The following is a 22,824-nucleotide window of genomic DNA, read 5'->3' as shown; positions in this document are numbered from 1 at the left end:
AGTTTTAAATCCCACAATTACCTTTTATTTTACTTGAATTTGTCAAAATTTAAATGATAAAATTTAAAAGGCAGTGGTATTTGAGAAAATGAGATTTCTTGATAAAAATAATTTTATAATTTAATAAATTTTTTTTTTATTAAATTTTTTTATCTTTTTTAAAAACAAATTAAGTAGAAGAAAAAGTACCGACAAAGAAAAAATTAGGAACAGAGAGTGACATGTTTAGAATGAAGTAAGGGTAGGGTGGACCCATAAAGGTTCATGATGTTAACAATCACGGAATCTAAAGCCCAAAACAACAGGCACTACGCGTGGTTAAAACTTGCTTCGTACGCGCGCACACAGAGAGAGAGAGAGAGAGATGTATGAATTTCAAATCATATTGAAAAGAGAACTGAGTGACTGAGTGGAGAGTCGAGTTTTCCACCATGGTTTTCTTTTCAACATTTTTTTTTCGCTGAATTTAGCGCATTAATTGAAAAATATAAGCAGTTACTTAAATGTGACGTCTTCTTCTTTTTTGTGTTATGAATATATAGTTATTCTATATTTATTCTAGAACTATTGTGCAGAGCATTGGCACTTAAGTCTGTCACTATCCATTTTAATTTACAGGGTCTGTCGCAGGTGGCATTTAAATTCAGGACATGTGTCCTGTAGGCGACTTAGAAAGAAGTGTAGACACGTGTCCGGTATCTTGCTCAGGGTGTGTGACCTGCCATGATAACATGGCGGCAAAAGAAGAATAGAGAGAGAAAAGTTTAATTAATTAATTAGGTGATAGACCGCAATCGCATTGCCGGTGGTCTCTGCCAAATTTTCAGCTGTTGTGCACAAAAACACCACAAACAAAGTTTTAACACAATCATATTTAAAAATAATGAAACTTTTTTTATATGTTATTTTATAAGAATACTCTACATTGAAAATACAGTTATGTCAAAAATCATAAAAAAATAATTGTATATATCTATATATTTAGACAAAATTTAATTTTGGGATACAGTTTAGAACTTAAAAGGGATGCTCAGAAAATATATTTCTTGTATTATTTATTTTATTTTTGAGAATAAAATAAATCTTATAATATAATGAATTTTATATAAGACTTAGATATGAACCAAGTTTAGAAAGTATTTGCCTTTCATTTTCAGCCAAGAATTAAGATGCTACCTTTTTGGTATGGACCCAAAAATTGCATAAACTACAACCACTTGCATTCAATTGATCAAAAAGTAATGAATCTACTAAGTTATTGCTATTTCTAAAGTTACCTACCAAGATAATAACTACACTGTTGTTAGATTCAAAGACATGATTATGCATGCATCACCGGTACCCAATCAATCTTATATTTGGTTGAAAATATGAAACTGAACCAGTCTTATAGAGGAAGGATGGATATAAAAGTCAAACCTCCTACTGTATGTTGATTGCAGTTCCACACCTACCCCTATATATATACTGATCAATGGAGGATGATGGCATGCTACCCAATGCAAGTTTGCTGGGGGAAAGAAAGAAAAAATAAAAGAAAATGATATATAGCATAGCCTCTTTAAATTTAATTTATTGGTCAGATATTTTAATTTTTTTTTTAATCGTTAAAAAAATGATTATTAATAAAATTATGTATTTTTTTTTATGATTAAGACTATTAAAAATAAATAAAATAAAAACTCAAATGCACATAGGGGCACGTCCTGCTGTACATGTTGGGCGCCCCTAGCATTGTCCAAAAATAAACCATTCACTTCATAGAGCATGCACCCTATTATAATGTTTGTGCAATAAAATTCATCTTATAAAATTTTTAATTTATAAATTAAATTTTATCGTATTAAGAGCATTGAATATATATATATATATATATATATATTACATGCCAATTTGCAAATAAAATTCCATGACTTTATAATAATTGTGTTTACATTGATTTCGATCACATCACCCAAAAAAAAGAAGGAACTAGTTGGAACTCAGCTACATACATAGTTACCTCTCAAACATTGAAACAATGTCGCTAACCAGTACGTACACATCTGGATATCCCTCACAAACTAATACTTCAAACTCAATTATGATAGTGACCATCCGAGGAAACTATTCCATGTTAGTTTGCTGTATCTATAGGGATATAATGCATGACTTATCCATCCATGTGCATTACAGATAAAAATGTCCAACTTTGGTGCCCCAACATTGGGCGTTTGACCCAATGCCTGCCCTCTTTAATTAGTTGTATTCAAAACAAACAAAGCTGGACAATAATGAGGCTCAGTTTGTATATAGAAACACTCTCAATCTATCTCAACTTATTATTATAATTTTTTCAAACTCTTGTATAAAATATAATAAAAAATTTAATTTTTTTAAATCTTAGAATAATAATAATATTAAAAAATAATATTATGATAATATTTTATTCAATTAATTTAAAATCATCTCATCTCATTATCCAAACGAGCTTATAGTGGAATAGAGTGGGTTATTTTCCACAATGAATATGATAAATTCCCCCAACAAAACTGCTTTCACAAAAATAATTTTGAAGAGACTCTTTAGCTGTTTTCCTGGTTACCAAATCATATTAGCATTACCAAATCATATTAGCATGTATTATAGGATCAATTAATAGGTCTATAAAATAACTTAAAATAAAAGAATGGATCAAGAAGAATGTTCTATGAGAGGATCATCATTCATCAGTTTTTGTTCTATTTTTGTGTGAATGTTATAAGATCGATGCAAACAAATATAATAGACATAAAATAAACCTACAGTAAAAATAGGACCCAAGCTGTGCCCTCAACATGGATCCATTGCTCTCTGGCATCAGTGGTATGAGGTGGAGTTGGGGTCCTCTTTTACCCACAAGCCTAATGCCAGCTGGGTATTTCCAGTCCATACGTGCATGGAATGTGGCAAGTGATGCTACGTGTCTTGCTCTGGGTCTCACTATTCTTTCGTCGTTTTGCGTGATGCATAATACAGCTACAAAGGGAAAGGGGGGACCGTCAATGATTTTGAGGAGAAAGTAGTACATCATAATTGGCATGTGACTAAATTATATTATATATAGACTGAGTTGTTTTCTTCTCTGGGGAGTATCGTTTATCTACAACTTGTATATGATCCTCAGTTATTAGTTGTATAGTTTATTTACATAATGCTAATATAAAATTGATTCCAAAATATCTATTATCTACATGGCATTTTAACTTGCCTCGTTATTTATAGAGGTAGTCTACATACAGTTCTCATTTAGAAATTATTTATACAAATTCATACAATTATATTTTTTTAAAAAAATTTAAATTACAATAAGATTCTTTTTAAAATTATATTTTTTCTTCTTTTATCCTCATTCATCAATGAAACTGCATACGTAACTTCCCACTCAATACTGTAAATAAAATTTTTCTTATTTATAATATACTTAACCACATCATCTTGTTTTATGCTTCAACAGTGGTCTAAAGAATATTCTAATAAGAAAAATGATAGTTGTAGTTATGAGTGTGTAAATACTATATAATTATTTTGAAATAAATAAATAAATATGAAATTCATATAAAAAAATAATAATTTTTTAATAATAAATTTTATTTTTTTTTAAAATGATTATATGATACTTACGCATTCTATAACGACATCTACCGTGACTCTTCCGATAATATTCAATCGAAGCACAAAAAATATTGTCGAGGAGAATTTGATGTGGTGGAAACGTGTGATAATTTTCTCCTCAAAATAGCCCAACCACGATTCAAAGGGTGGTCTGTTAACTTTCAATAGGAGTTGCCTCGCAAAGGACAATAAACTATATATGATTCCAGAGACGAAGACAGAATTTAATGCACGAGTGTCGGAATTTGCTTTGAGGGCTGGAAATTGGAATTAGACCAAAAACTTGAAATGGAAGGTTTTTGGGGAAGGTTTTTGGGAGTCGCCATCAGAAAAAATTTGATAAACACCTCCAAATCACTCTTAAAATAAAATAAAAGCACATGGACCTTGGCGTGCTTGGGCTCCACTCAAGCATTAGTGCAACAAGTGATTCTTATTTTATTTTATTTTTTGATATCAGTGCAACAAGTGATTCTATTTCTCTTGACTTGGTGCTTAATTTTCAATTAATACCCTGCCCCAAGTTACAATCAATTAATTTTATTAATTTTTTTACTGAATCAATAAGCTTGTATATTGTAATTGAAAAAAAAAAACTCTCCTACGGTTTGTCTTTTTTGAAGAGTATGTCAACCGCTAGGGCCCTCAAGGATTCCTTGGCACCATCTAGGCCACGATCGTTTGCAGATATGGTCTCTCAGACCCCGCTTCCATTACATGAAGTGGATGTCTCTCTACATGCCCCGAAACCCATTGGAGGAGAAACGTATATCTGATTTTCGAATGAGGAATTGGAGTGATCTACACAACCTTTCTGGTTTTCTTTGGTATTGAAATTTCTTCGCCAGCGTCCATCCCCGGATGTGATCCGTGTTTATTCATAACCGGTGGGGGCTTGTTTCACAACTTGTCGTCTCTAGCATGAAGACTCCACACCATGTTTTTCTTAGATTTGCTAAAGAGGAAGGGTTTCTGTAAAGCCTTTGCTCGGGAGGTCTGTGATATTGAAGGTACACCATATCGTTTGTTTAAATGGACTACTGAATTTTCTGAAGAGAATGAACCATCCTTGTCCCTGTTTGGGTGGTTGTTCCTGATTTGCCTCCCAATTTCTACCATGAGGCTTTTCTTCGGAATCTTGATCTGCTGATTAGAAAATATTTCCAAGTGATAATAGCACGAGGTGCGCCACCCGGACAAATTGAGCAAGATTATGTATTGAGATGGATGTAGCGCTAAAACCGATTGAGGGGTTTTGGATTGGTATTCCTTGGGCTCCTTTAAGTCATTATCAAACTGTGATATATGAGACTCTGCCAGCATATTGATGTGTTTGTAATATGCAAGGGCATAATTCCAGTACGTGTAAAAAGGCAGAGAAAGATCCTAGAAATGGTGAAATGGGAAAGCAGAGGCCTAGAAATGGTGGGTGACGATGGGAGAAGAAAGTCTCTATGATAGGGTATGTTGCAAATATTGAGAAGCCAGTGCAGGATGAGGTGGCGGGGGATTTGGAAATTAATCCAGAATTGGAGGTGCAAAATGTGGTTATTACAAGTCATGAGATTGGAGAGGGCTCTGAGTTGAAGGTTAATGATGTTGCTCTTATTAGAGATATAGTAGTTCAAAGAGATATGGATTTGGTAGGAAAGAATTTGAATTCGGATAAGGAAGGTGTGCAAAAGGGTGACATTATTCTGATCGAAGAAATAGAAGAGAGGGAATTATAGTAGGAAAATGCAAAGTTATATGAGACGGTTCAAGTCAGTTAACTAGGTGAGGAGGATCAAATGGCTGATGAACGTGGCTACCCAAGGGCAGAGTTGGTGGCTGGTTCCCCTATTCTGTTGCAGGAAGATGGTGATCCTGTATTGCCATTTAATTTGAATGTCCTTCAAGTTGCACAGGACGATCAGCAGGTGGGAGGTTCACATGCAGTTATTATAGACGGAATGGAAGCACATGCAAACACACAGGGGGAAGATTTGTTACCTTCTGAAGTAATGCATTCTCTCTCAGATTCTGAAGGTTTGAATGACTTAGTGCATCTTAAAAAAGAACATGATGTTTATTCAGATAATAAGATGACAAGAGAAAATAAAGAAAGGGAGGTGGGAACTAAAAAGAGGAGTTATATTAGGGTCAAGAGCAGGCCCTTAAAATCGGATTTATGAATCATGTAATGTATTGGAATTTAAGGGGGCATGGTACCTCTAGAAAACAGTTGTTAAAGATGATAAAGAGTTATAAACTGAGTGTAGTAGCTATTGCTAAACCGTTTGTTGGTGAGCATTGTATGTTTCGACTTCAACAACGTATGGATTTTGGGGGATGTATTTCTAATGAGGGAGCTGGAGGAAAGTTATGGGTGTTGTGGAAGATCAATGTGAGTGTAGTTGTGACTCGTATAACAAGTCAAAGTATTACACTATTGGTTAAAGAGAGGGAAAAGCAAGTTTTTACAACTTTTGTTTATGCTAAGTGCTCGTACCTAGATCGTAGAAGGCTATGGGAAGATTTGAGCAGTTTGAGAATTGGTAACACATATTGGATCATCATGGGTGATTTTAATATCATTTGTAATGATGGTGAGAGGATTGGAGCGAGACCTAAACCGGCTATTGCTATGGGGGAATTTAATGATTTCATTAATGCGGTGGGGTTGGTTGGAGTGAATTCTGAAGGTAATATGATGTTATGGTGTAATGGGCAGCAAGGTAGAGCTCGAAGTTGAGCAAGACTGGATCGTACTTTGGTAAATTCTTCTTTGTTGCTATAATTTCCAGGCTTGTTGCTTACCTACTTGCCTAGACAAAGTTCAGATCATTCGTCGTTGGTGGTTACTATGGAGCAAAGAGATCAGCTATATGGGTTTATTCCTTTTAAGTTCCAGTACATGTGGACTTCTCATGAGTTATTTCATGATTGTGTGTGTGATGCTTAGGGTAAGGACCAGTTTGGTCATGGTAGGGTTAGGTTGGCTCAAAAATTAAAGTTTTTAAAATGAGTGTTAAGGAGATGGAATAAAGTGTTCGGTTGGACAAATTCTCATATTCAACGGCTTGAGAGAGTATATCTAGTTTGGAAAAACAACTTCAGGTTGGGTTCTCTGAAAATGTTGAACTTGATTTGATGGCTTCGAAAGTAGTGTTACATACATGGGTTAGTAGAGAAAAGAATCATCTTGCTCAACAAGCCAAACAAAAATGGCTTGATAAGGGGGAAGGAAATTCTTAATTTTCCCGTACTTTGTCTTCTAAAAATCATAGGGTGGTAAGGGAGATGAAATAGGTGAAAATAGATGGTTGAAGTCCCGGAAGACATTCATTTGGGAGCTATTGAATATTTTCAGAATTTTTTGGCAACTTCTCTGTCTCGGACCATACCTGATTTATCTTGTATTGATGATACTGTGGTGAGTTCTTCAGATAATCGACAAATTCTTGAGCTTCATTCAATCCAAGAGATAAAAGCACCTATTTTTTTCATTCCTATTGATAGTAGTCTGAGCCCGGATGGATTTGGCTCAGGATTCTATAAATCCTGTTGGGAGATTGTCTTTGCAGATGTGGTAACTGCTGTTCACGATTTCTTTAGAGGTAACCCCCTTCCCAGATTGTTCTCTTCTTCTTATTTGGCTTTCATTCCGAATGTTGAAAACCCAAAAGGTTTTGATAAACTTTGACCCATAAGTCTTTGTTCAATTTTTTATAAAATTTGTACGAAGATTTTAGTGGGTCGATTATCCTCTTTGCTTCCTCGGATTGTTTCTCAAGAGCAATGAACTTTTATTCCAGGGAGAAGCATCTTCGAGAATATTAGCTTGACACAGGAAATGGTCCAGTCTATTAATAAGCCTTTCAAAGGTTGGAATGTTGTTCTGAAAATTGACATGGTTAAGGCGTACGATAGTGTTGACTGGAAATTCCTAATTCATGTCTTGTCAGCTTTCGATTTTTCTAAGCAAGTTTGTAGTCTTGTTTGGCATTGCATTTCCTCCCCTTGGTTTCTGTGGTAATGAATGGTACTCCAAAAGGTTTTTTCCAAGGGGCCGTGGTCTAAGACAAAGTGATCCTATCTCCCATTATCTTTTTATTGTTGTGGAAGGAATTCTTTCAAGATTGTTGAAGAATAAATTTCAAGAAGGCAGAATAAGGGCATTTTATCATTCTAGAGAATCTCCTCTTATCTCTCATCTATTGTACGTGGATGACATTGTGATCTTTTCGAATGGTACTAAAAGTTCTCTTCAGGTCATTTCTGAGACACTTGCGGTATATGAAGCTTGGTCTAGACAAATGGTGAGTAAAGAAAAATCTTCAAAGATTTTTTCTAATTATATTTCCTCTTCAAGGCATAGGGAGCTCTTAGGAATCATGGATTTCTCATAGGGTTCTCTCAATGTTTTGAATACCGTACCGGTCAAGGCACTAGAACGAAATATTTCGATACCAGTACCGTTTCGTGTACCATTTCGGGATAGTCGATATATTAATAAATTATATATATAAATTATATTCCAAAATAATAGTCTATATATAAATAAATTATATATATAAAAATTATAAATAATCTAGTCTGAATTGGGAGTCAAAAAATAAGCTTGTAGTTTGAAAAAATTAAAAATTGAAGGCCAAAATATAAGCCGGTACAGGCCGAAATTGAGGTCGGTATGACCGATATCGGCCGGTATTTGAACCGGTATGAAACGTATAGGGTACGAAAAATTTCAATCGTACCGGCCGGTACGGTACGAAATTGAAAACAGTGGATTCTCTGCCTTTCAAGTATCTGGGGTTATCTATCATGGCTGGTAAATTAAAGAGGCTGCTCATTTTGAGGATTTGGTTAGGAAGGTCCAAAAGAAAATTGGAGGTTGGTCGGCTCGATTGTTGTCTAGTGGAGCAAGATTACTGCTTATTCGGCATGCGCTTAATAGTATTCCCATACATATTCTTTACATCTTGCAAGTTCCTAAATCAGTCATAGCAACTATCAATAAATGCTTTAGTGATTTTTTCTGGGGTTATAAGGATGGGAAGCCAAAAAAACATTGGAGAACTTGGAATAAAATGTATAAGCCGGTAGAGGAAGGCGGTATTGGGGTACGGGTTCTACAGGATACTCAAAAAGCTCTACATATGAAATTTGCATGGAGATTATTAACAGAAAATTATTTGTAGTCCAGGTTTTTTAAGGCAAAATATGTGAAAAATGATCATGCTTCCTTGATTAATTTGAATAAAGGAAGTCAGTTTTGGAAGTTGGTGTTAAGGAGTGTTCCGTCCATTTTTAGAATTCAAAGTGGCAACCGAAAAAGGGTTTGATATCCTTTTAGTTTGATAAGTGGATGGGAGAGGAGGCTCCTGGGGAGGTGATGCCGATTACTGGTTGTCCGAGTCTGAAATTGAAAGAATGTAGACTGAATGGTGGTTGGAACATAGATCTTTTGATTAGTCTTGTTGGACATCAAAAGGCTAGTGAAAATTTTCAATTCTTGAGTTGCCAAAAAGGAGTGGACCTGCTTGTTTGGACGGCTAAAATAGATGAGATCTTTACAACAAAAAGTGCTTGGGAAGTGGTAAGGATCAAATCTCCTAAGATTAATTGGGCTCAATGGATTTGACATCCAAGTCTTTCCAAAAATATTGCTACAACTATGTGGAAAAGTGTTAACAATGTTTTAAGTGTGGATGATCGCATTTGATGTACATGTATCCCTATTGCATCAAAGTGTAATTGTTGTGAAAAAAGAGAATATGAGAATCTTAATCATGTATTGGCTATGGGTGAGGTGGCCAAGGCAATATGGGAGATATGTGCTAAACATGTAAGGATGCCTTGGAGACAGTTTCAAAGCTGGTATGAAGTGGTGCAAGATTGGTTTAATAAAGCTTCCAAGTCCACTACGAAGGGTTAGTTAATCGGTATAATCCCATCTATAGTCACTTGGCAATTGTGGCTTAGAAGATGCAGTGTATGAATGGAAGGAAAATGTATGAATACAGAGGAAATACGGAGACATATAAAATAGTAGATTGTGAAAAACTCAAGGCTATAAAACCGTTGAATTCAAGGGATGAAGAAATTCTTGCGGATCTGAATATTCCATATAAGGCCCCAAAGGTGAAACTTGTTCTGTTTGTTGTTTGGTAGAGACCACGTACGGATTGGTATAAATTAAATGTTGGCGAGAGCAGTCAAGGGAATCCCGGTATGATAGGTGTTAGAGGGGTGGTTAGAGATGAATCAGGGAGGATGATTTCAACATTTGCAACTTTCATTGGACACGACAAAAACACAATTGTTAAGTTTTTATCTCTTTTACATGTCTCAGAGTTATTCGCCAAAAACATATTACTAAAGTGGAGATTCCTTCAACAAGTTACCTTCAGTTTGTGGCATATTTATAGGCAAGGAAATTTAACTGCTTATCTTCTTGCACGGTTGGGATCTCAGGGGGTTACTCATAGCTGGGAGTCCTTGGCATTGATACCTCATTTATTGAGAGGTGTTCTTCATACTGGCAGGCTTGGTTTACCTCAAATTAGATGAGTTGGCTAAGTCCTGTGTTAAACATTTTAGCTTATTTTTTCCACGTTCTGGGTCATTGTTTTATTTGTTATTGGGGTATTGCTTTTTATGGTTGTTTGGCATTCTTGGACTTATGTAGTTGTTGGTTTTCCTCCATCTTAAGTGAAGGTTTGAATAAAATCTAGGGGAGCCATCCCCTTTTGAAGAAAAAATAAGTTAGAATATTTTTATACTCTTCTCGTAATAGTGGTTTTTCTAATGTCGTTTGGCACCTGAGATACCAGAGTTGTGTAAATGCTTTCTAATCCCTGGACCTGGAACTTCAGTAAGAGATACGCCTAGTATCAATCTGACTGGCTCAATTCTCAAAGAATCAGACTAGCCCTGGATCTGGAAGTAGAGTTCAATTTCCCCCAGCACGAGGCCACAAGAGATGACCAAGCATGCACGTTCGTAGTAGGTCGAGTAATGTAAATACACGAAAACGACACTTATGTCGCCACATAATTCATTAAGACTATGGGAGTAGTCAGGTATAAGACCATAAATATATCACATTAGAAAAATTTCATGGCGGATTGTCCACAGTAGTAGCTTCATCACATAAAAACTACATTTTTTATGCTTTACCATTGAAGGGACGTACACTGCAGATGGAAGGTTGCCAGCTCCTGATCCTGCAGAAATATAAAATCTGCTAGATGATGATGATATAATAAAAGAGGCTCTGGGGACTGGAAGCAGGGTTTAGAGACAAACCGAGCAAGGGGGGGGGGGGGGGGGGGGGGGGGGGGGGGGGGGGGGGGGGGGTGTAGAAGATTAGCTAATTTTGATGCACTAGCATAAATGATCACACAGTGAATGAGTACAATACTCCTTTCAATATTAGGAATTCAGCTTAGAAGATTGGAGAAAAAGATGGAACAAATACCTGGGTTGCAATTCACTTCAGTAGATGTAAGAGAAGTCTACAGCTCCTCCGAGCGTTCTCCAATATGTAATTTTCAATAACTGATTGGCCTTTCTTTGTCCCTCTTAACATCATCTACTTCAACACCAATAGACTGGTGGCTTTCCTTAAAACTAGGAGGACTTTATCAGTCCAATGATGTTTCTTGAAGTTCAGCCAACACCAAATGGTGCACTCCAGTTCCCCCAGCAATCTAAAGGATGATGTAGTTTGATGTCGAGTAAATTGCCATAAGACGTCAGTTTGTCCTATCAGCTCAAACGGAGATATGAACAACATGATGTAGAAATTGCTTCCTCAATTCAAGTTTCTCATCTCCTTCCAAAATGCTTGCCAAACACAGCTTATGACCCAAGTCGCACCACATGATCGCCACCCTTGTCAACTTGACAGCCTAATTTATTCCCAGAGAGTGGTAAACCACGTAGCCAATTAAGGGACACATCAATAGGATCCAAGGGGAAAAGTCGCAGTGTTTGAGCAGAAAGGAACTTTAGTCGTCTGAGTAGCAACCACGCATCAGATTCAGGACAGCCCTGGTTCATCTCAAGAGAAATTGGGAGGGGAGAGGTTTTATTCATCTCTATAAGCATTGTTCCCTGGGATAAACACTCCGCATCAAAAGTGATTGATTAATGAACAAATCTTCCAAACCAATCCTCACAGATCAAAAAGGATAATAATATTTCAGAAAAGTCTTCAATTTAAGAAACAGGCCTATGGATCTTTCAGCTAAACTCAAAGAAACAGACAAATAAAAGATCAAACAAAAAAAAGGATGAAAAATACAACCTCAAAGTTTGCCAAGAAGATCTGGAACTGCCTGAGTGTCTCCTTCATATCACTCACTATTTTCTTGTCTGGAGAAGAAAGAGCGGCAGTGACCTCTTCCGGAGAATGACCTATTCCTTTATGTACAACCTGAAGTGAACAAACAAATGATCATCAGCTCAAGATCCTACAAGCTCATATCGTGAACAGATCAAGGTCCAATTTAAACTCACATTGTGATCAATAAGAATCTCAGCAATAAGGCTACCATCATCAACATATGCCCGAAGCTCATACTTTGTCCGCTGCTTATATTGGAATCCCTTTACACCAGTCAAAAAGCACTACAAAATTTGTGTTCAAGTTTCAGAGATATATAACAACAAAGGGGTGTGTATATATGACTTTAAAAAATAGTAACAGAAGCGATTTACATTCCAAAGCAATGACAGATATGATGTTAAAGTTTGGCACATGTAATCATGACATGGGCAGTTTGGTGATGATGTTAGCATAATGCTCTCATAAAGGGTTCCTTCATTGTTGCAAACGGTTGCTGAGGATGTCACAACATTTCTATGATTGACACTCAATTCATGATAAACAAAGAGGAAAGTTCAACACTCAACTTGCGGAGGGAGTACCTAAATAATCCAAAACAATATGGTTATTCAAAAGTAGTTGGTTCCTCTAAAACAAGGAAAGACTAGAAGATTAATTCATATAATAATCTCGTAGAACATCTACACTCAACAGCATGAAGTATGGTTGGGAACACCAAAAAGGAACAACATAAAGATAAGTATGGTCTTTGAAAATCTTTACGATATAGACTTTTCATTAATTATATTGCATTATCTTACCAAGTGGAGCTGAACTTAATCTGACTAGCAATGTTTTAAAGGCTCAAGGCTTCAATTTAAAGCGAAAAACCTATGCTGTTATATTATCTAATCAATAACAAAGCAATATGTACCTTAATTTTTCCCTGAACAGAATGTGATTTCTCCTTCATTGCTGACAACTTGGCTGACAAACTAGATAAGTAAGTGAATGGGATTTCCTGTTCTCCAGATAGTATGAGGGGGTGGTCTACCTCATCAACCATATGAATATCCTCGACCTCCGAAATGATATGGGGGGATGGGTTAGGCACAGTATTTGTCCTGCTAACAGGAGCAGCATCTATATGCATCTCCTCAAATCCCATAATAACAGAAGTTGATGTGTTAGGAGCAGCATTTTCTATGGTAGAAGCAGCGGACTCTCTTGTAGTCCTTTGGCTGGTATTAGTGCAAGATGGAATCGCAGTAACACCTACAGAACCCAAAGTCAGCTGACAAATGATAGTGCAATACAGGAATATCACAATTGCTGATTTGACGATGAAGAACTCCTGTATGTCCAGATTCCAAAACTTCTTCTACGTTTACAAGTCTGGCACATAATGATTACTGATAAACAATACATATGTCAAATGCACTGCAATTACAGCTTCCAGCCTATATGTCTTGAAGATGGAAGTTACTACCGGCACAACACCCCACTCCTTTGCCAAAAAACAAGGTGATAGGAAGGAGAAATACTTATGAAAAGATAAAACTCCAACGTTAAATTTCTCAAACACAGGGCAACTACCAAGGTTCCTCTTGACACTCTTCATGGACTGAAACTTCTACTTGAGATTTAAGGAAGGAGAAAAGGATAAAACAAAAGGAGAAGGAAAGGAGAAATCCAGAACTTTGACTAAGTGTATATACCAAATCAGTATTTGTGAAACCCAAATTGTTCAGAGTTGAAGCCTAATTTGCCCTTGCATCCCAAAAAATAAAAAAAGGGGTTACCTTGGTTATTTGCTGGAAAGGGAGTTCCATCTTGTAACATGGAACTATTGTTTTGCCCGGCAGCATTAACACCATTTGGTGGCCATGCAGCAAGAGTTGCTCTAGTTGCTAAAGTGGGAACAGATCCTGTCCTTGTCCTGCATTAGAGTAGTGAAAACAAAGGTGAGATGATCAAGCAACTGCATAAACGATATAAACAGCTGGATTTGAAGTGACCTTTTGAAGATCCAGAATCATTGAATGTATCAGACCAATTTGAACTGATAACAAATGGAACTGTAATTTAAAGGAGTAATGATAGTTGCAGTCGTGAGTACGCAAGCACCATGTAATTACTTTGAAAAAAGTAAATAAATACGGGACTCACATAAAAGAAAATTAATTTTTTAATAGTGGATCCCACTCTTTTTCAAAGCGACCGCACGACATTTACGCACTCCACGACTGTATATAGTATTACTCAATGCATCCTTGGCACACAACATATACCTTTTCCCCCTTGGTGGCTTATTTACTTCATCAACAAGACGCTTGCGTGCTGCTTCTAACTCCTCAACCAATCCCCCTAGAACTTCAAAAGCCTCAGGGACAAGCATTAAAAGTCCATGACGTACATGTAGATTACAGACGATAACCTACGTGTAAGAAAAATGGTCTTTCCAGGACATCATTAAATCTTAACAGGCAAGAAAGATATAGCAGATATTTCTCCCGGATTTTACTTGGAAAATGAAAATGTTCAATCGACAAGTAAGAGAAAATCAGATAGTGAACCATGAAGAAATTGGTTATGAAAATAATACGAAGATAACAAGTATAGGAACAAAAGGAATAAAGAAAGACAACCTTCTGTCCAGCTGGAGAAAAAACTTCAAGAGCTTGAATAGGCCTGTATTCCATGGCGAACACACGTTGAACACCATCCGTCATGGATAACTTGAGACACCTCTTGGTCCCGGGAGGTGTTTCATGATACCTCCCTCTGAGTGGACAACTGATATTAACTATCTCATCAACCTGCAAATCAGGAATTTCATATGAGAAAAACTTTGGATTCGAGACCACCTTGTATAAGTTTAAGAAGAATGATTTAATCGAGACCACAAGTTATCGATCCGTTGAAGCGTCGAAGGCAGAGAATAACCCTAACTAACGTGACAATTTCAGGAATTAAACAATTAAATCCCACCGGTGACCTCAAGTAATAGCATCAATATGGAAGCTCACTTATTGATTGTTAGTTTCATAATTTAAGTTGAAATGTGACCTGCAATACGTATGGCCCCGGCAGATCGACGAGGTGCATTAAATCCACATTCTGAGGAAGCACACCGTCCCCACAGTAATTCATATCCGAAACAAGAAACCGCTCGAAGCAAAGCTTGGACTTCGCCGCGACGTCGAGGCTCGAGAATCCAGGCACGGAGGTCTGGAGCGCGTTCAAACAAGCACCCAGCCACTCTGTCTTCAACCTCAGCCCAAGCCTTCCAAGAAAATCCCCAATCGAACAACCCTCGCCCTCGCCCGCGCCGGAAGAACTCGAAGCAGGAGTCGCCGGAGGCGGTTGTGCGGAGTGTTCGGAAGTCGTCCCCGCCGGAGGATGAGAGTACCGGGAGAGGTCTTCGTGGACGTTAATGAGGTCGTCGTCGGAGATTTCGATGGGTTCAGAAAGATATATATTCGGATTCGGATCAGAGTTTTCGTTTTCAGGTTCTTCTTGTAGTTGTTGTTGAAGATTGTCATCTTCTTCGTCGGAGGAGCAGCTTAGTCTGAGACGTCGTCTCGGCATTTCTCTTTTGGGATTTGGGGGGTTTTGGCCCTTTTGGGTTTTTTTTGGGGGGGGGGGGGGGGAGTGGGGGGGCCGAGAGGGGTTTATGTTTCCCTCAGCCTCGAAGTCTTTTTAAGTTTTGGCGCGGGGTTTGGGGTCGCTGTGGAGGGACAAGTGGCGACGATGAGGAACACGCACTCGGCGCATTGTATCAAAACGACACTCATCGTTCTCAACCAGACCCTCGTAGCCTCGACCTGGGGAAAGCCTTTTGGGCTTAAATCAGGCTGCAGCCATTGATTAAATGATATTTGCCTAATGGGCTTGGTCGGGAACTTTATTTTTTGAATTACGTTTTTCATCATTTTCATATACTACACATTACGCTTATTGATTTTATTCTTTTTAAACTAATTGAGTTATTCTACTCATCATTCATATGCCACATATTTTGGGGGGGGGGGGGAGTGGGGGGCCGAGAGGGGTTTATGTTTCCCTCAGCCTCGAAGTCTTTTTAAGTTTTGGCGCGGGGTTTGGGGTCGCTGTGGAGGGACAAGTGGCGACGATGAGGAACACGCACTCGGCGCATTGTATCAAAACGACACTCATCGTTCTCAACCAGACCCTCGTAGCCTCGACCTGGGGAAAGCCTTTTGGGCTTAAATCAGGCTGCAGCCATTGATTAAATGATATTTGCCTAATGGGCTTGGTCGGGAACTTTATTTTTTGAATTACGTTACTCATCATTTTCATATACTACACATTACGCTTATTGATTTTATTCTTTTTAAACTAATTGAGTTATTCTACTCATCATTCATATGCCACATATTTTGTAAGAGAAATTTTTAAAAAAAATTATACTCATTATCTCCACACCACACACCATACATAATTTTTTTTTTCTCTTACCAAAATATATGGTGTATAGATGATAAGTAGAAAAATTCAATTAGTTTATGAAGAATAAAACAAAAATAAAATAAAATAAATAAAAATAAGTGTGGTATGTGGGAATGATGAGTAGCAAAACTCATTTTTTAATATTCAAATGCATGCTGTGATTTTTTTTTTTACAAAATTTACAACATTAAATAGTTTAAATTGATACGTAGTTCATCTCTCTAATTTTAATACGTACCAATTGAGATTTAGATTGTTTTCTTTTAGGATGAGGATTTAGATTGTTTTCATGTATATATATATATATATATATATATACAAAAGTTAAAAATGTGTGAATTAATAATAAAAACATAAAATCACGTGTTATAAACACGTAATTTTAAAATAAGAAATATTTTAGCCATAAAATAATTTCATAAAAATAAATTTATAAACTAATATAGTTTGATGTAGTACGTTAGATTCTAAAGTTATTTTTATTATCAAATATATTTAACGCATCACATCAATTTATGAATTTATTTTTATAAAATTTGTTTGTAGCTATACTACTTTTCTCGTAAAATATAGCATAAGTACGCTAAAATTTGTTAACTGCTTGTGTTATATATAACATAAACCACGGGGTACAACTATAATGCATAAGCACCTTATGAGTTTCATAGTATATGCTACTTAATTATGCATAGCATATACTATTTACTACAATGAGCATATAATTATATGCTAATTACTATAATTACATGATCGTGGTATATACTCATGATGGTTACAAAGTCATGACACATTACACCGTTTGTGGAGATATATGTACTAACCAACAAAAGGTAATATTATTTGGCCCCGTCAATGTGCAAGATTCTAGAAAGATGTAGAACAATTTCATCAACGGAAATTCATAGAAGTTAAAACTAGGTGTATGTATTAATGGGGTTGGAAACTCGGAACTTACTTTTTTTTTTTTTTCCCGTTGGAAAAGTGGGTTTGGTTGAACCGTTAAAGATCTTTCGAGAAAATTAAGAAACAAACATCATTGGTAAGATAATGACCAAAGTCTCTTTCTCGCAAAAGTCAAGACCCATAACCAAAGCTGTTTACGGAGGAGACGAGACGAGTCTATTCATCTCTGCCTTATCTTCTTCTCCGTTTTACTTTTTTTTGTACCTAATTATTAGGATCCACCACCACACTCACACTCATACCCACTCCTATCTGTACACAACATTACCTCACAATACCTCCAATTTTGAGCATCACACGTCAACATCGTCAACACTACTAAAAAAAAAAACACTCAAACTTCCACGTCATCTTCATCGTTATCTCCATCACCCTCCCTATCTTATCGTCTCCCTAACATACAAAACACAGAACAACGCTAATATGTACGTTTCCACTATGGACCACCACTTTCTATCCGTTCGATATGCTGACTCGGAACATTCACGAACCATCCTGCGGTGCATATTGTTCGGAATACTAATATTTGGCTTTCACGTGATATGTTGCCTCTGTTCACCGACATGTAGACGATGCGCATTTGCCGCGTACACCATTTTCACGAATCGAAAGTTCCTTTTGGAACTAAAATTAAAAAAAAAAAAAAAAAAAAAAAAAAAAAAAAGATTGAAAGGCAAAGCAACGAAGAAAAAACAAATATCATTAAAGTTGTTATTCGCTGGGGAATTATTTATGGCATGCTTATCATCTGGTACACACGAAGAAGCCACGCCGGTGTTGGTGGTGCTGGTGGTTAACGTTGACGTTTACGTCCAAAACGGCGTTGTCGAAACCGACGAACCTGCATTTTACACCCCCAACTGAGGGAAGAGCCATCGGCGCAGCTGTGTTTTCACGAACAGGATTGGCGGTGCGACGGTAAGGACCGAACCACTTGTTCTGCATGTATCGGTTCTTCCTCCATGGAGGCACGGACAGGCCCCTGCTCCTCAACGATCTCTTCGCCACGTCGCACATGATCTTTACCAATTTCTTCAGCTCCTCGCCGCGGCAGACGAGAACCTTGGGCAGAGAGCGGAGAAGCGTCGCGTACTGGTCCGTTGGCCTCGCGACGTCGAACGGGGCTGCGAGGTCGAGCTCAACGAAGTATCGGCTCTGCCATGAGGAGGAGGTTGAATGGATCACGTCGATGAACTCATAGCTACCCGCACTGAGTCCCCCGGAGGAGTCCCACTTGGTTTTGCAGATCGCGGCATTGTGTCCCCGGTCTCGCAGAAACGTCATCACGTTCCGCCGGAAAATGTTTCTGGTCGATCTCAGACGGGAGAACACTTCCACCGCTTCCGAGACGTGAGCGACGAGCAATTTCTTGTACGAGTCCACTGCATTGGTACCGGCCGTCGATCTGAGAATATCTTCTACGTCATCCGAATATTCGGACACGGAGTCGACAGGTTCAGAGACGGGATCACCGGCATGCGAATCGGCTTCGGAATCGTTCTCGAGGAAACCATGGACGAGTTCGGAGAGGCAGGGTGAGTCGTCGGCCGAGTGTTCACTTCCGCTGCTGACGTAACTGGGTTGGGGCTGATCCATTCCAACGAGTCGAGCCCTGGCCTTGTCGTCGAGCGGCTCAGTTACGCGCTTTGTCCTGACAAATACCGCCATTCCGAAACAGAAAGTAAAGCCCAAAACTGTTTGCCGAATACTCTTTCTTTTGCTTTACTTTGTAAACTTCATTAGAAGAGGGATCTACTGCTTCTTTCTGATCAAGTTAGAAGCTTTTATAAACAAAGAAATGGAGAGAGGCCGTGGTTTCGAGTAGTGGGGGTTGTTTGGAGGGGGGGGAATTTTCCTGGGAATATTCGGTGGAAACGCTGTACTTTTTGGAGAGGATAAAATATAAATGTGACATTGAGGAGTGATGAGACACGTGGGAGAGGATATGCGGGGAAGTATCCGAGTCGGACTCTACAGGTGGCAGCATATCCGACGGCACCTAGGGGAATTTATTCGGGCTGTCCCGGTATGCTGACGTGAGGATAAAAATTGTCCAAAACGACGTACGAAGATAAAATGGGTGGGGTCTCTGATGGACCCGATCCTACTCATCTTGGCTCTTGAGTCTTTATCTTACTTCTCTTGGGTCGGGTGATGGTAGGGTAGAATTAGAAATCAGAGTAGTAATTATTGAATGCGTAGAATATCTATTAGATTTACCTTATATTATCTATACGGTATAATTTGATTTAAAATTTAAATTTTATAAATTATATTATATTATGTAAATAATTTGTGATGTAAAACTGTAGAAACCTATAAATAGCATTGCTCATACAATTAATACATCACATTCTATTCTCTTGTCAACAAGCTCAAGCATCTATAAGCAACATCGCAAATAGAGTTATTTATTTTTTAATGCATGAGGAGGGAGATCTTTTAATAAGAAATCAAGGTGTTACTGACTGATCTAAAAAAATTTTCACAAATGAAATTATTTATTAAGAGTTTGATTGACATAATATTTTTATCTTATTATGTAATAAGATCATATCGTAAAAATTGATTTATATAATATTAATTTTTAATAACATATAGGATTAAGATTTCTTATCGTTTATAAATACAATCCGTAAATCCCATATTAATATTAACACGTACTTAATAATGCAAGATCTACAAATTGCATCTTCTTTCCGCTAACACCAGAGAAACAAGTGTACATAAATATCTACTTTAAGAAAAAAGTCTGTATACGTATAATAAAAAAATATTTATAATTATGAATTGTATAATCGCGACGTAATTATTTTGAAAAAAAATAATAAAATATGAAATATACATAAAAAATTTAATTTTTTAATAATAGACCCTATTCTTTTTCAAAATAATTACACACTTCATGATTATATATAAAATTACTCTGCGTACAAAGGATAAGATTAAGATTAAATCCTTGTTGGGTTGGCTCTTGATGGTTGTGAAGGGTTGGCTCTTAAAACTTCAATTTGATTAAGACCATGATTATGAACCAAGGTCGTGGATAATATTTAAAATAGGAAAAATAAAGAGAGTGGGGAAAATACTAATAATATTATATCCATTTGTGCATAAAAGGGAGGGGGAGAGAGATATTCCACGATTACTGTTGAATTTGAACTAACATTTACATTTTCTGTTGACCCAGAGTCTACAACTTCGAGAAGTTTGGGAATTGACCGGTGAGTCGTGACCCAAAAATTAAACCACTCTACCCTAACAAAAATATCAAATTATTATACATTCATTTAGCGTGGAATATAAAATGCTTCATCATTTCATTTTTTAATCTAATATTTTTCAAAAATATATAATAATATATTTAAATGTAAATAGCAATGATGTTTTATTTCTACTAATTAAAATATGGCATGTTTTACACATTTGTTAAAAAATGGTAAAAGAAATACTGAAGATCCAAGCGCAGCAAAATAATAAAGCCTGTCTCGTAAGAATGTCGAATAATATTTAGGTATTAGCTACGCACGTTTTTAATTTACAGCTAGTCTTAGCAAGGCTTGTTTATGTTTCATGCTGCTTAACTTTGCTTCCTTCGCTCTTATTTGATTGCACATAACTAAATTACCGATATTCAAAACCTTGAGCAGGATCCTTTGGCATCTGAAGCTTCAAAGTCCTTGAAATTAGCTAGTTTTCAATGCCTTGTTGTGTATAACTTCCTTGAAACTTCACTTTCATATGTGCTAGAGTTAGCATTAGGCCCGTTTTGATAGTAAAATGAAATGAAATAATTTTTAATGAAAGTTGAATAAAATATTGTTATAAGATTATTTATTAATATTATTATTATTTTAGAATTTAAAAATGTTGAATTATTTATCATATTTTAAGTGAGAATTTATAAAATTTGTAATAATAAAATGAGATGAGATGAAACTATTTTTGTATCTAAATGAAACCTTAGTCATGTATTTGATCATGTGATTCTAGTGGTTGGTTGTGTTAAGAGATTTTTTTCATATTTGTTGTTGATTTATTCAATCAAACAACATTGTGAATGGAAGAACAAAAGTCTCTTTTCATAACAATATTTAAAGATAAGTTTTAGGTATACATACAAATCTTATATGTACAAATTTATATATTGACGTGACTTAATCTAACAAGTTATATATACTTTACCAAAAGAAAAATATTTTTACAATATAATGTGTCACATTATAAGTCACGTCAGTGTGTAACATCTTTGTATAAGATTTGTGTATAAAACAAATATTTATTTTTTTAAAGACCAAACCCTTTTGCCAATGGAAGAAATGAAATTATTATATTACAGTTTATGTGTGCATATTCATGGTTTTCCATTTTTGTTTAATAGTCATCAGTAATTACTACCACTGCAAGTTTCCAAGGAAGTTTGTTCTTCTTTTAGTGTTCGAGATTCGGGGGCCCCCTTTCAACTTGATTAGCTTTCACAACCAGAGAACATATGCACTATCTAGTTTGAGCTAATGTCCTTTGGCGAGCTCCGACAAAAACTCGACATGAAATGTATTACTTGATCCGTATTTCGGAAAATACCGATTGAGTGGACTTTGGGATTTCTAGAAAAGAAAATAAATAAAGGAACAAAATAAGTTAAATCCGCCATTTCATGTATATTATTTCTATCAATTAATTAAAAAATAATATTAAATATAGTTATGAATTATACAAATATCGTATATTTTTTTAGAAAACGAGTAGAGTTTATTATTAAAAAATTAATTTTTTTATATAAATTTTATATTTACTTATATTTTTTAAAAAAAATATACGAAATCTGCATACTCTATAACTGCAAATATAACTTTCCTTGATTATTTCTAAGGGCTTGTTTAGTCGACCCCTGACCCGGATGGGGTCCTTGGAGTGGATCTTTACCCGGTTTCTTTTGGGCCTAGGTCTATTTCTTCTTGCGAGTTCATAATTGTCTATTAACCCTTAGGCCTCTCAATATCTAATAGGATGCCCTCTGCTCTATTAGGTCCATCTACTTTAGGACTATTTTCCAAATTCTATAGTCCATGTTAACTTCTAAAAACCTATGCCGTGGCTGCATTTGGAAAAACTATCCCAACTTCGTCCTCCTACTCATTCTTTCTTGAGCCCATACGAACGCGGGCCACTTTTATAGATAGGCCTCATTTGAAAATCATCTCATTTATTTATTAAACATCACTAAACAGAAATACATTTAAATTTCAAATCTTTAATTTTTTCATTTAATCATTACAAATTTCTCAAACTTTCAAACAAAATATAAAAACAATTCAACATTTTCAAATTCTAAAATAAAAATAATATTATAACAATATTTTAACTTTATAATACTTTTATTCAATTTTTTCTCTCATTTTCTAAAATCTAATAAAATATCTCAACTAAAAACATTT

General features: G+C 36.3%; 2 protein-coding genes across 2 annotated transcripts; both read right to left on the bottom strand.

Moving 5' to 3' along the window:
- Positions 1 to 10,705: 10,705 nt before the first annotated feature.
- Positions 10,706 to 15,593, bottom strand: LOC121239985 (recQ-mediated genome instability protein 1). Its single transcript, XM_041137407.1, has 9 exons — positions 15,020 to 15,593; positions 14,599 to 14,769; positions 14,242 to 14,387; positions 13,753 to 13,889; positions 12,885 to 13,225; positions 12,142 to 12,252; positions 11,930 to 12,058; positions 11,099 to 11,736; positions 10,706 to 10,844 (listed from the first exon to the last, which is right to left on the bottom strand). The coding sequence occupies exons 1-8, from the start codon at positions 15,539 to 15,541 to the stop codon at positions 11,482 to 11,484; spliced, it is 1,812 nt and encodes a 603-aa protein (XP_040993341.1). The 5' UTR covers positions 15,542 to 15,593; the 3' UTR covers positions 10,706 to 10,844; positions 11,099 to 11,481.
- Positions 15,594 to 18,130: 2,537 nt separating this feature from the next.
- On the bottom strand, positions 18,131 to 19,054 carry LOC121239455. The gene has a single exon (XM_041136703.1). The coding sequence runs from the start codon at positions 19,052 to 19,054 to the stop codon at positions 18,131 to 18,133; it is 924 nt and encodes a 307-aa protein (XP_040992637.1).
- Positions 19,055 to 22,824: the final 3,770 nt, after the last annotated feature.

Source organism: Juglans microcarpa x Juglans regia, chromosome 7D (genome assembly GCF_004785595.1).
Source record: "Juglans microcarpa x Juglans regia isolate MS1-56 chromosome 7D, Jm3101_v1.0, whole genome shotgun sequence".
Classification (NCBI taxonomy): domain Eukaryota; kingdom Viridiplantae; phylum Streptophyta; class Magnoliopsida; order Fagales; family Juglandaceae; genus Juglans; species Juglans microcarpa x Juglans regia.
This window is presented reverse-complemented; position numbering and strand designations above follow the sequence as displayed.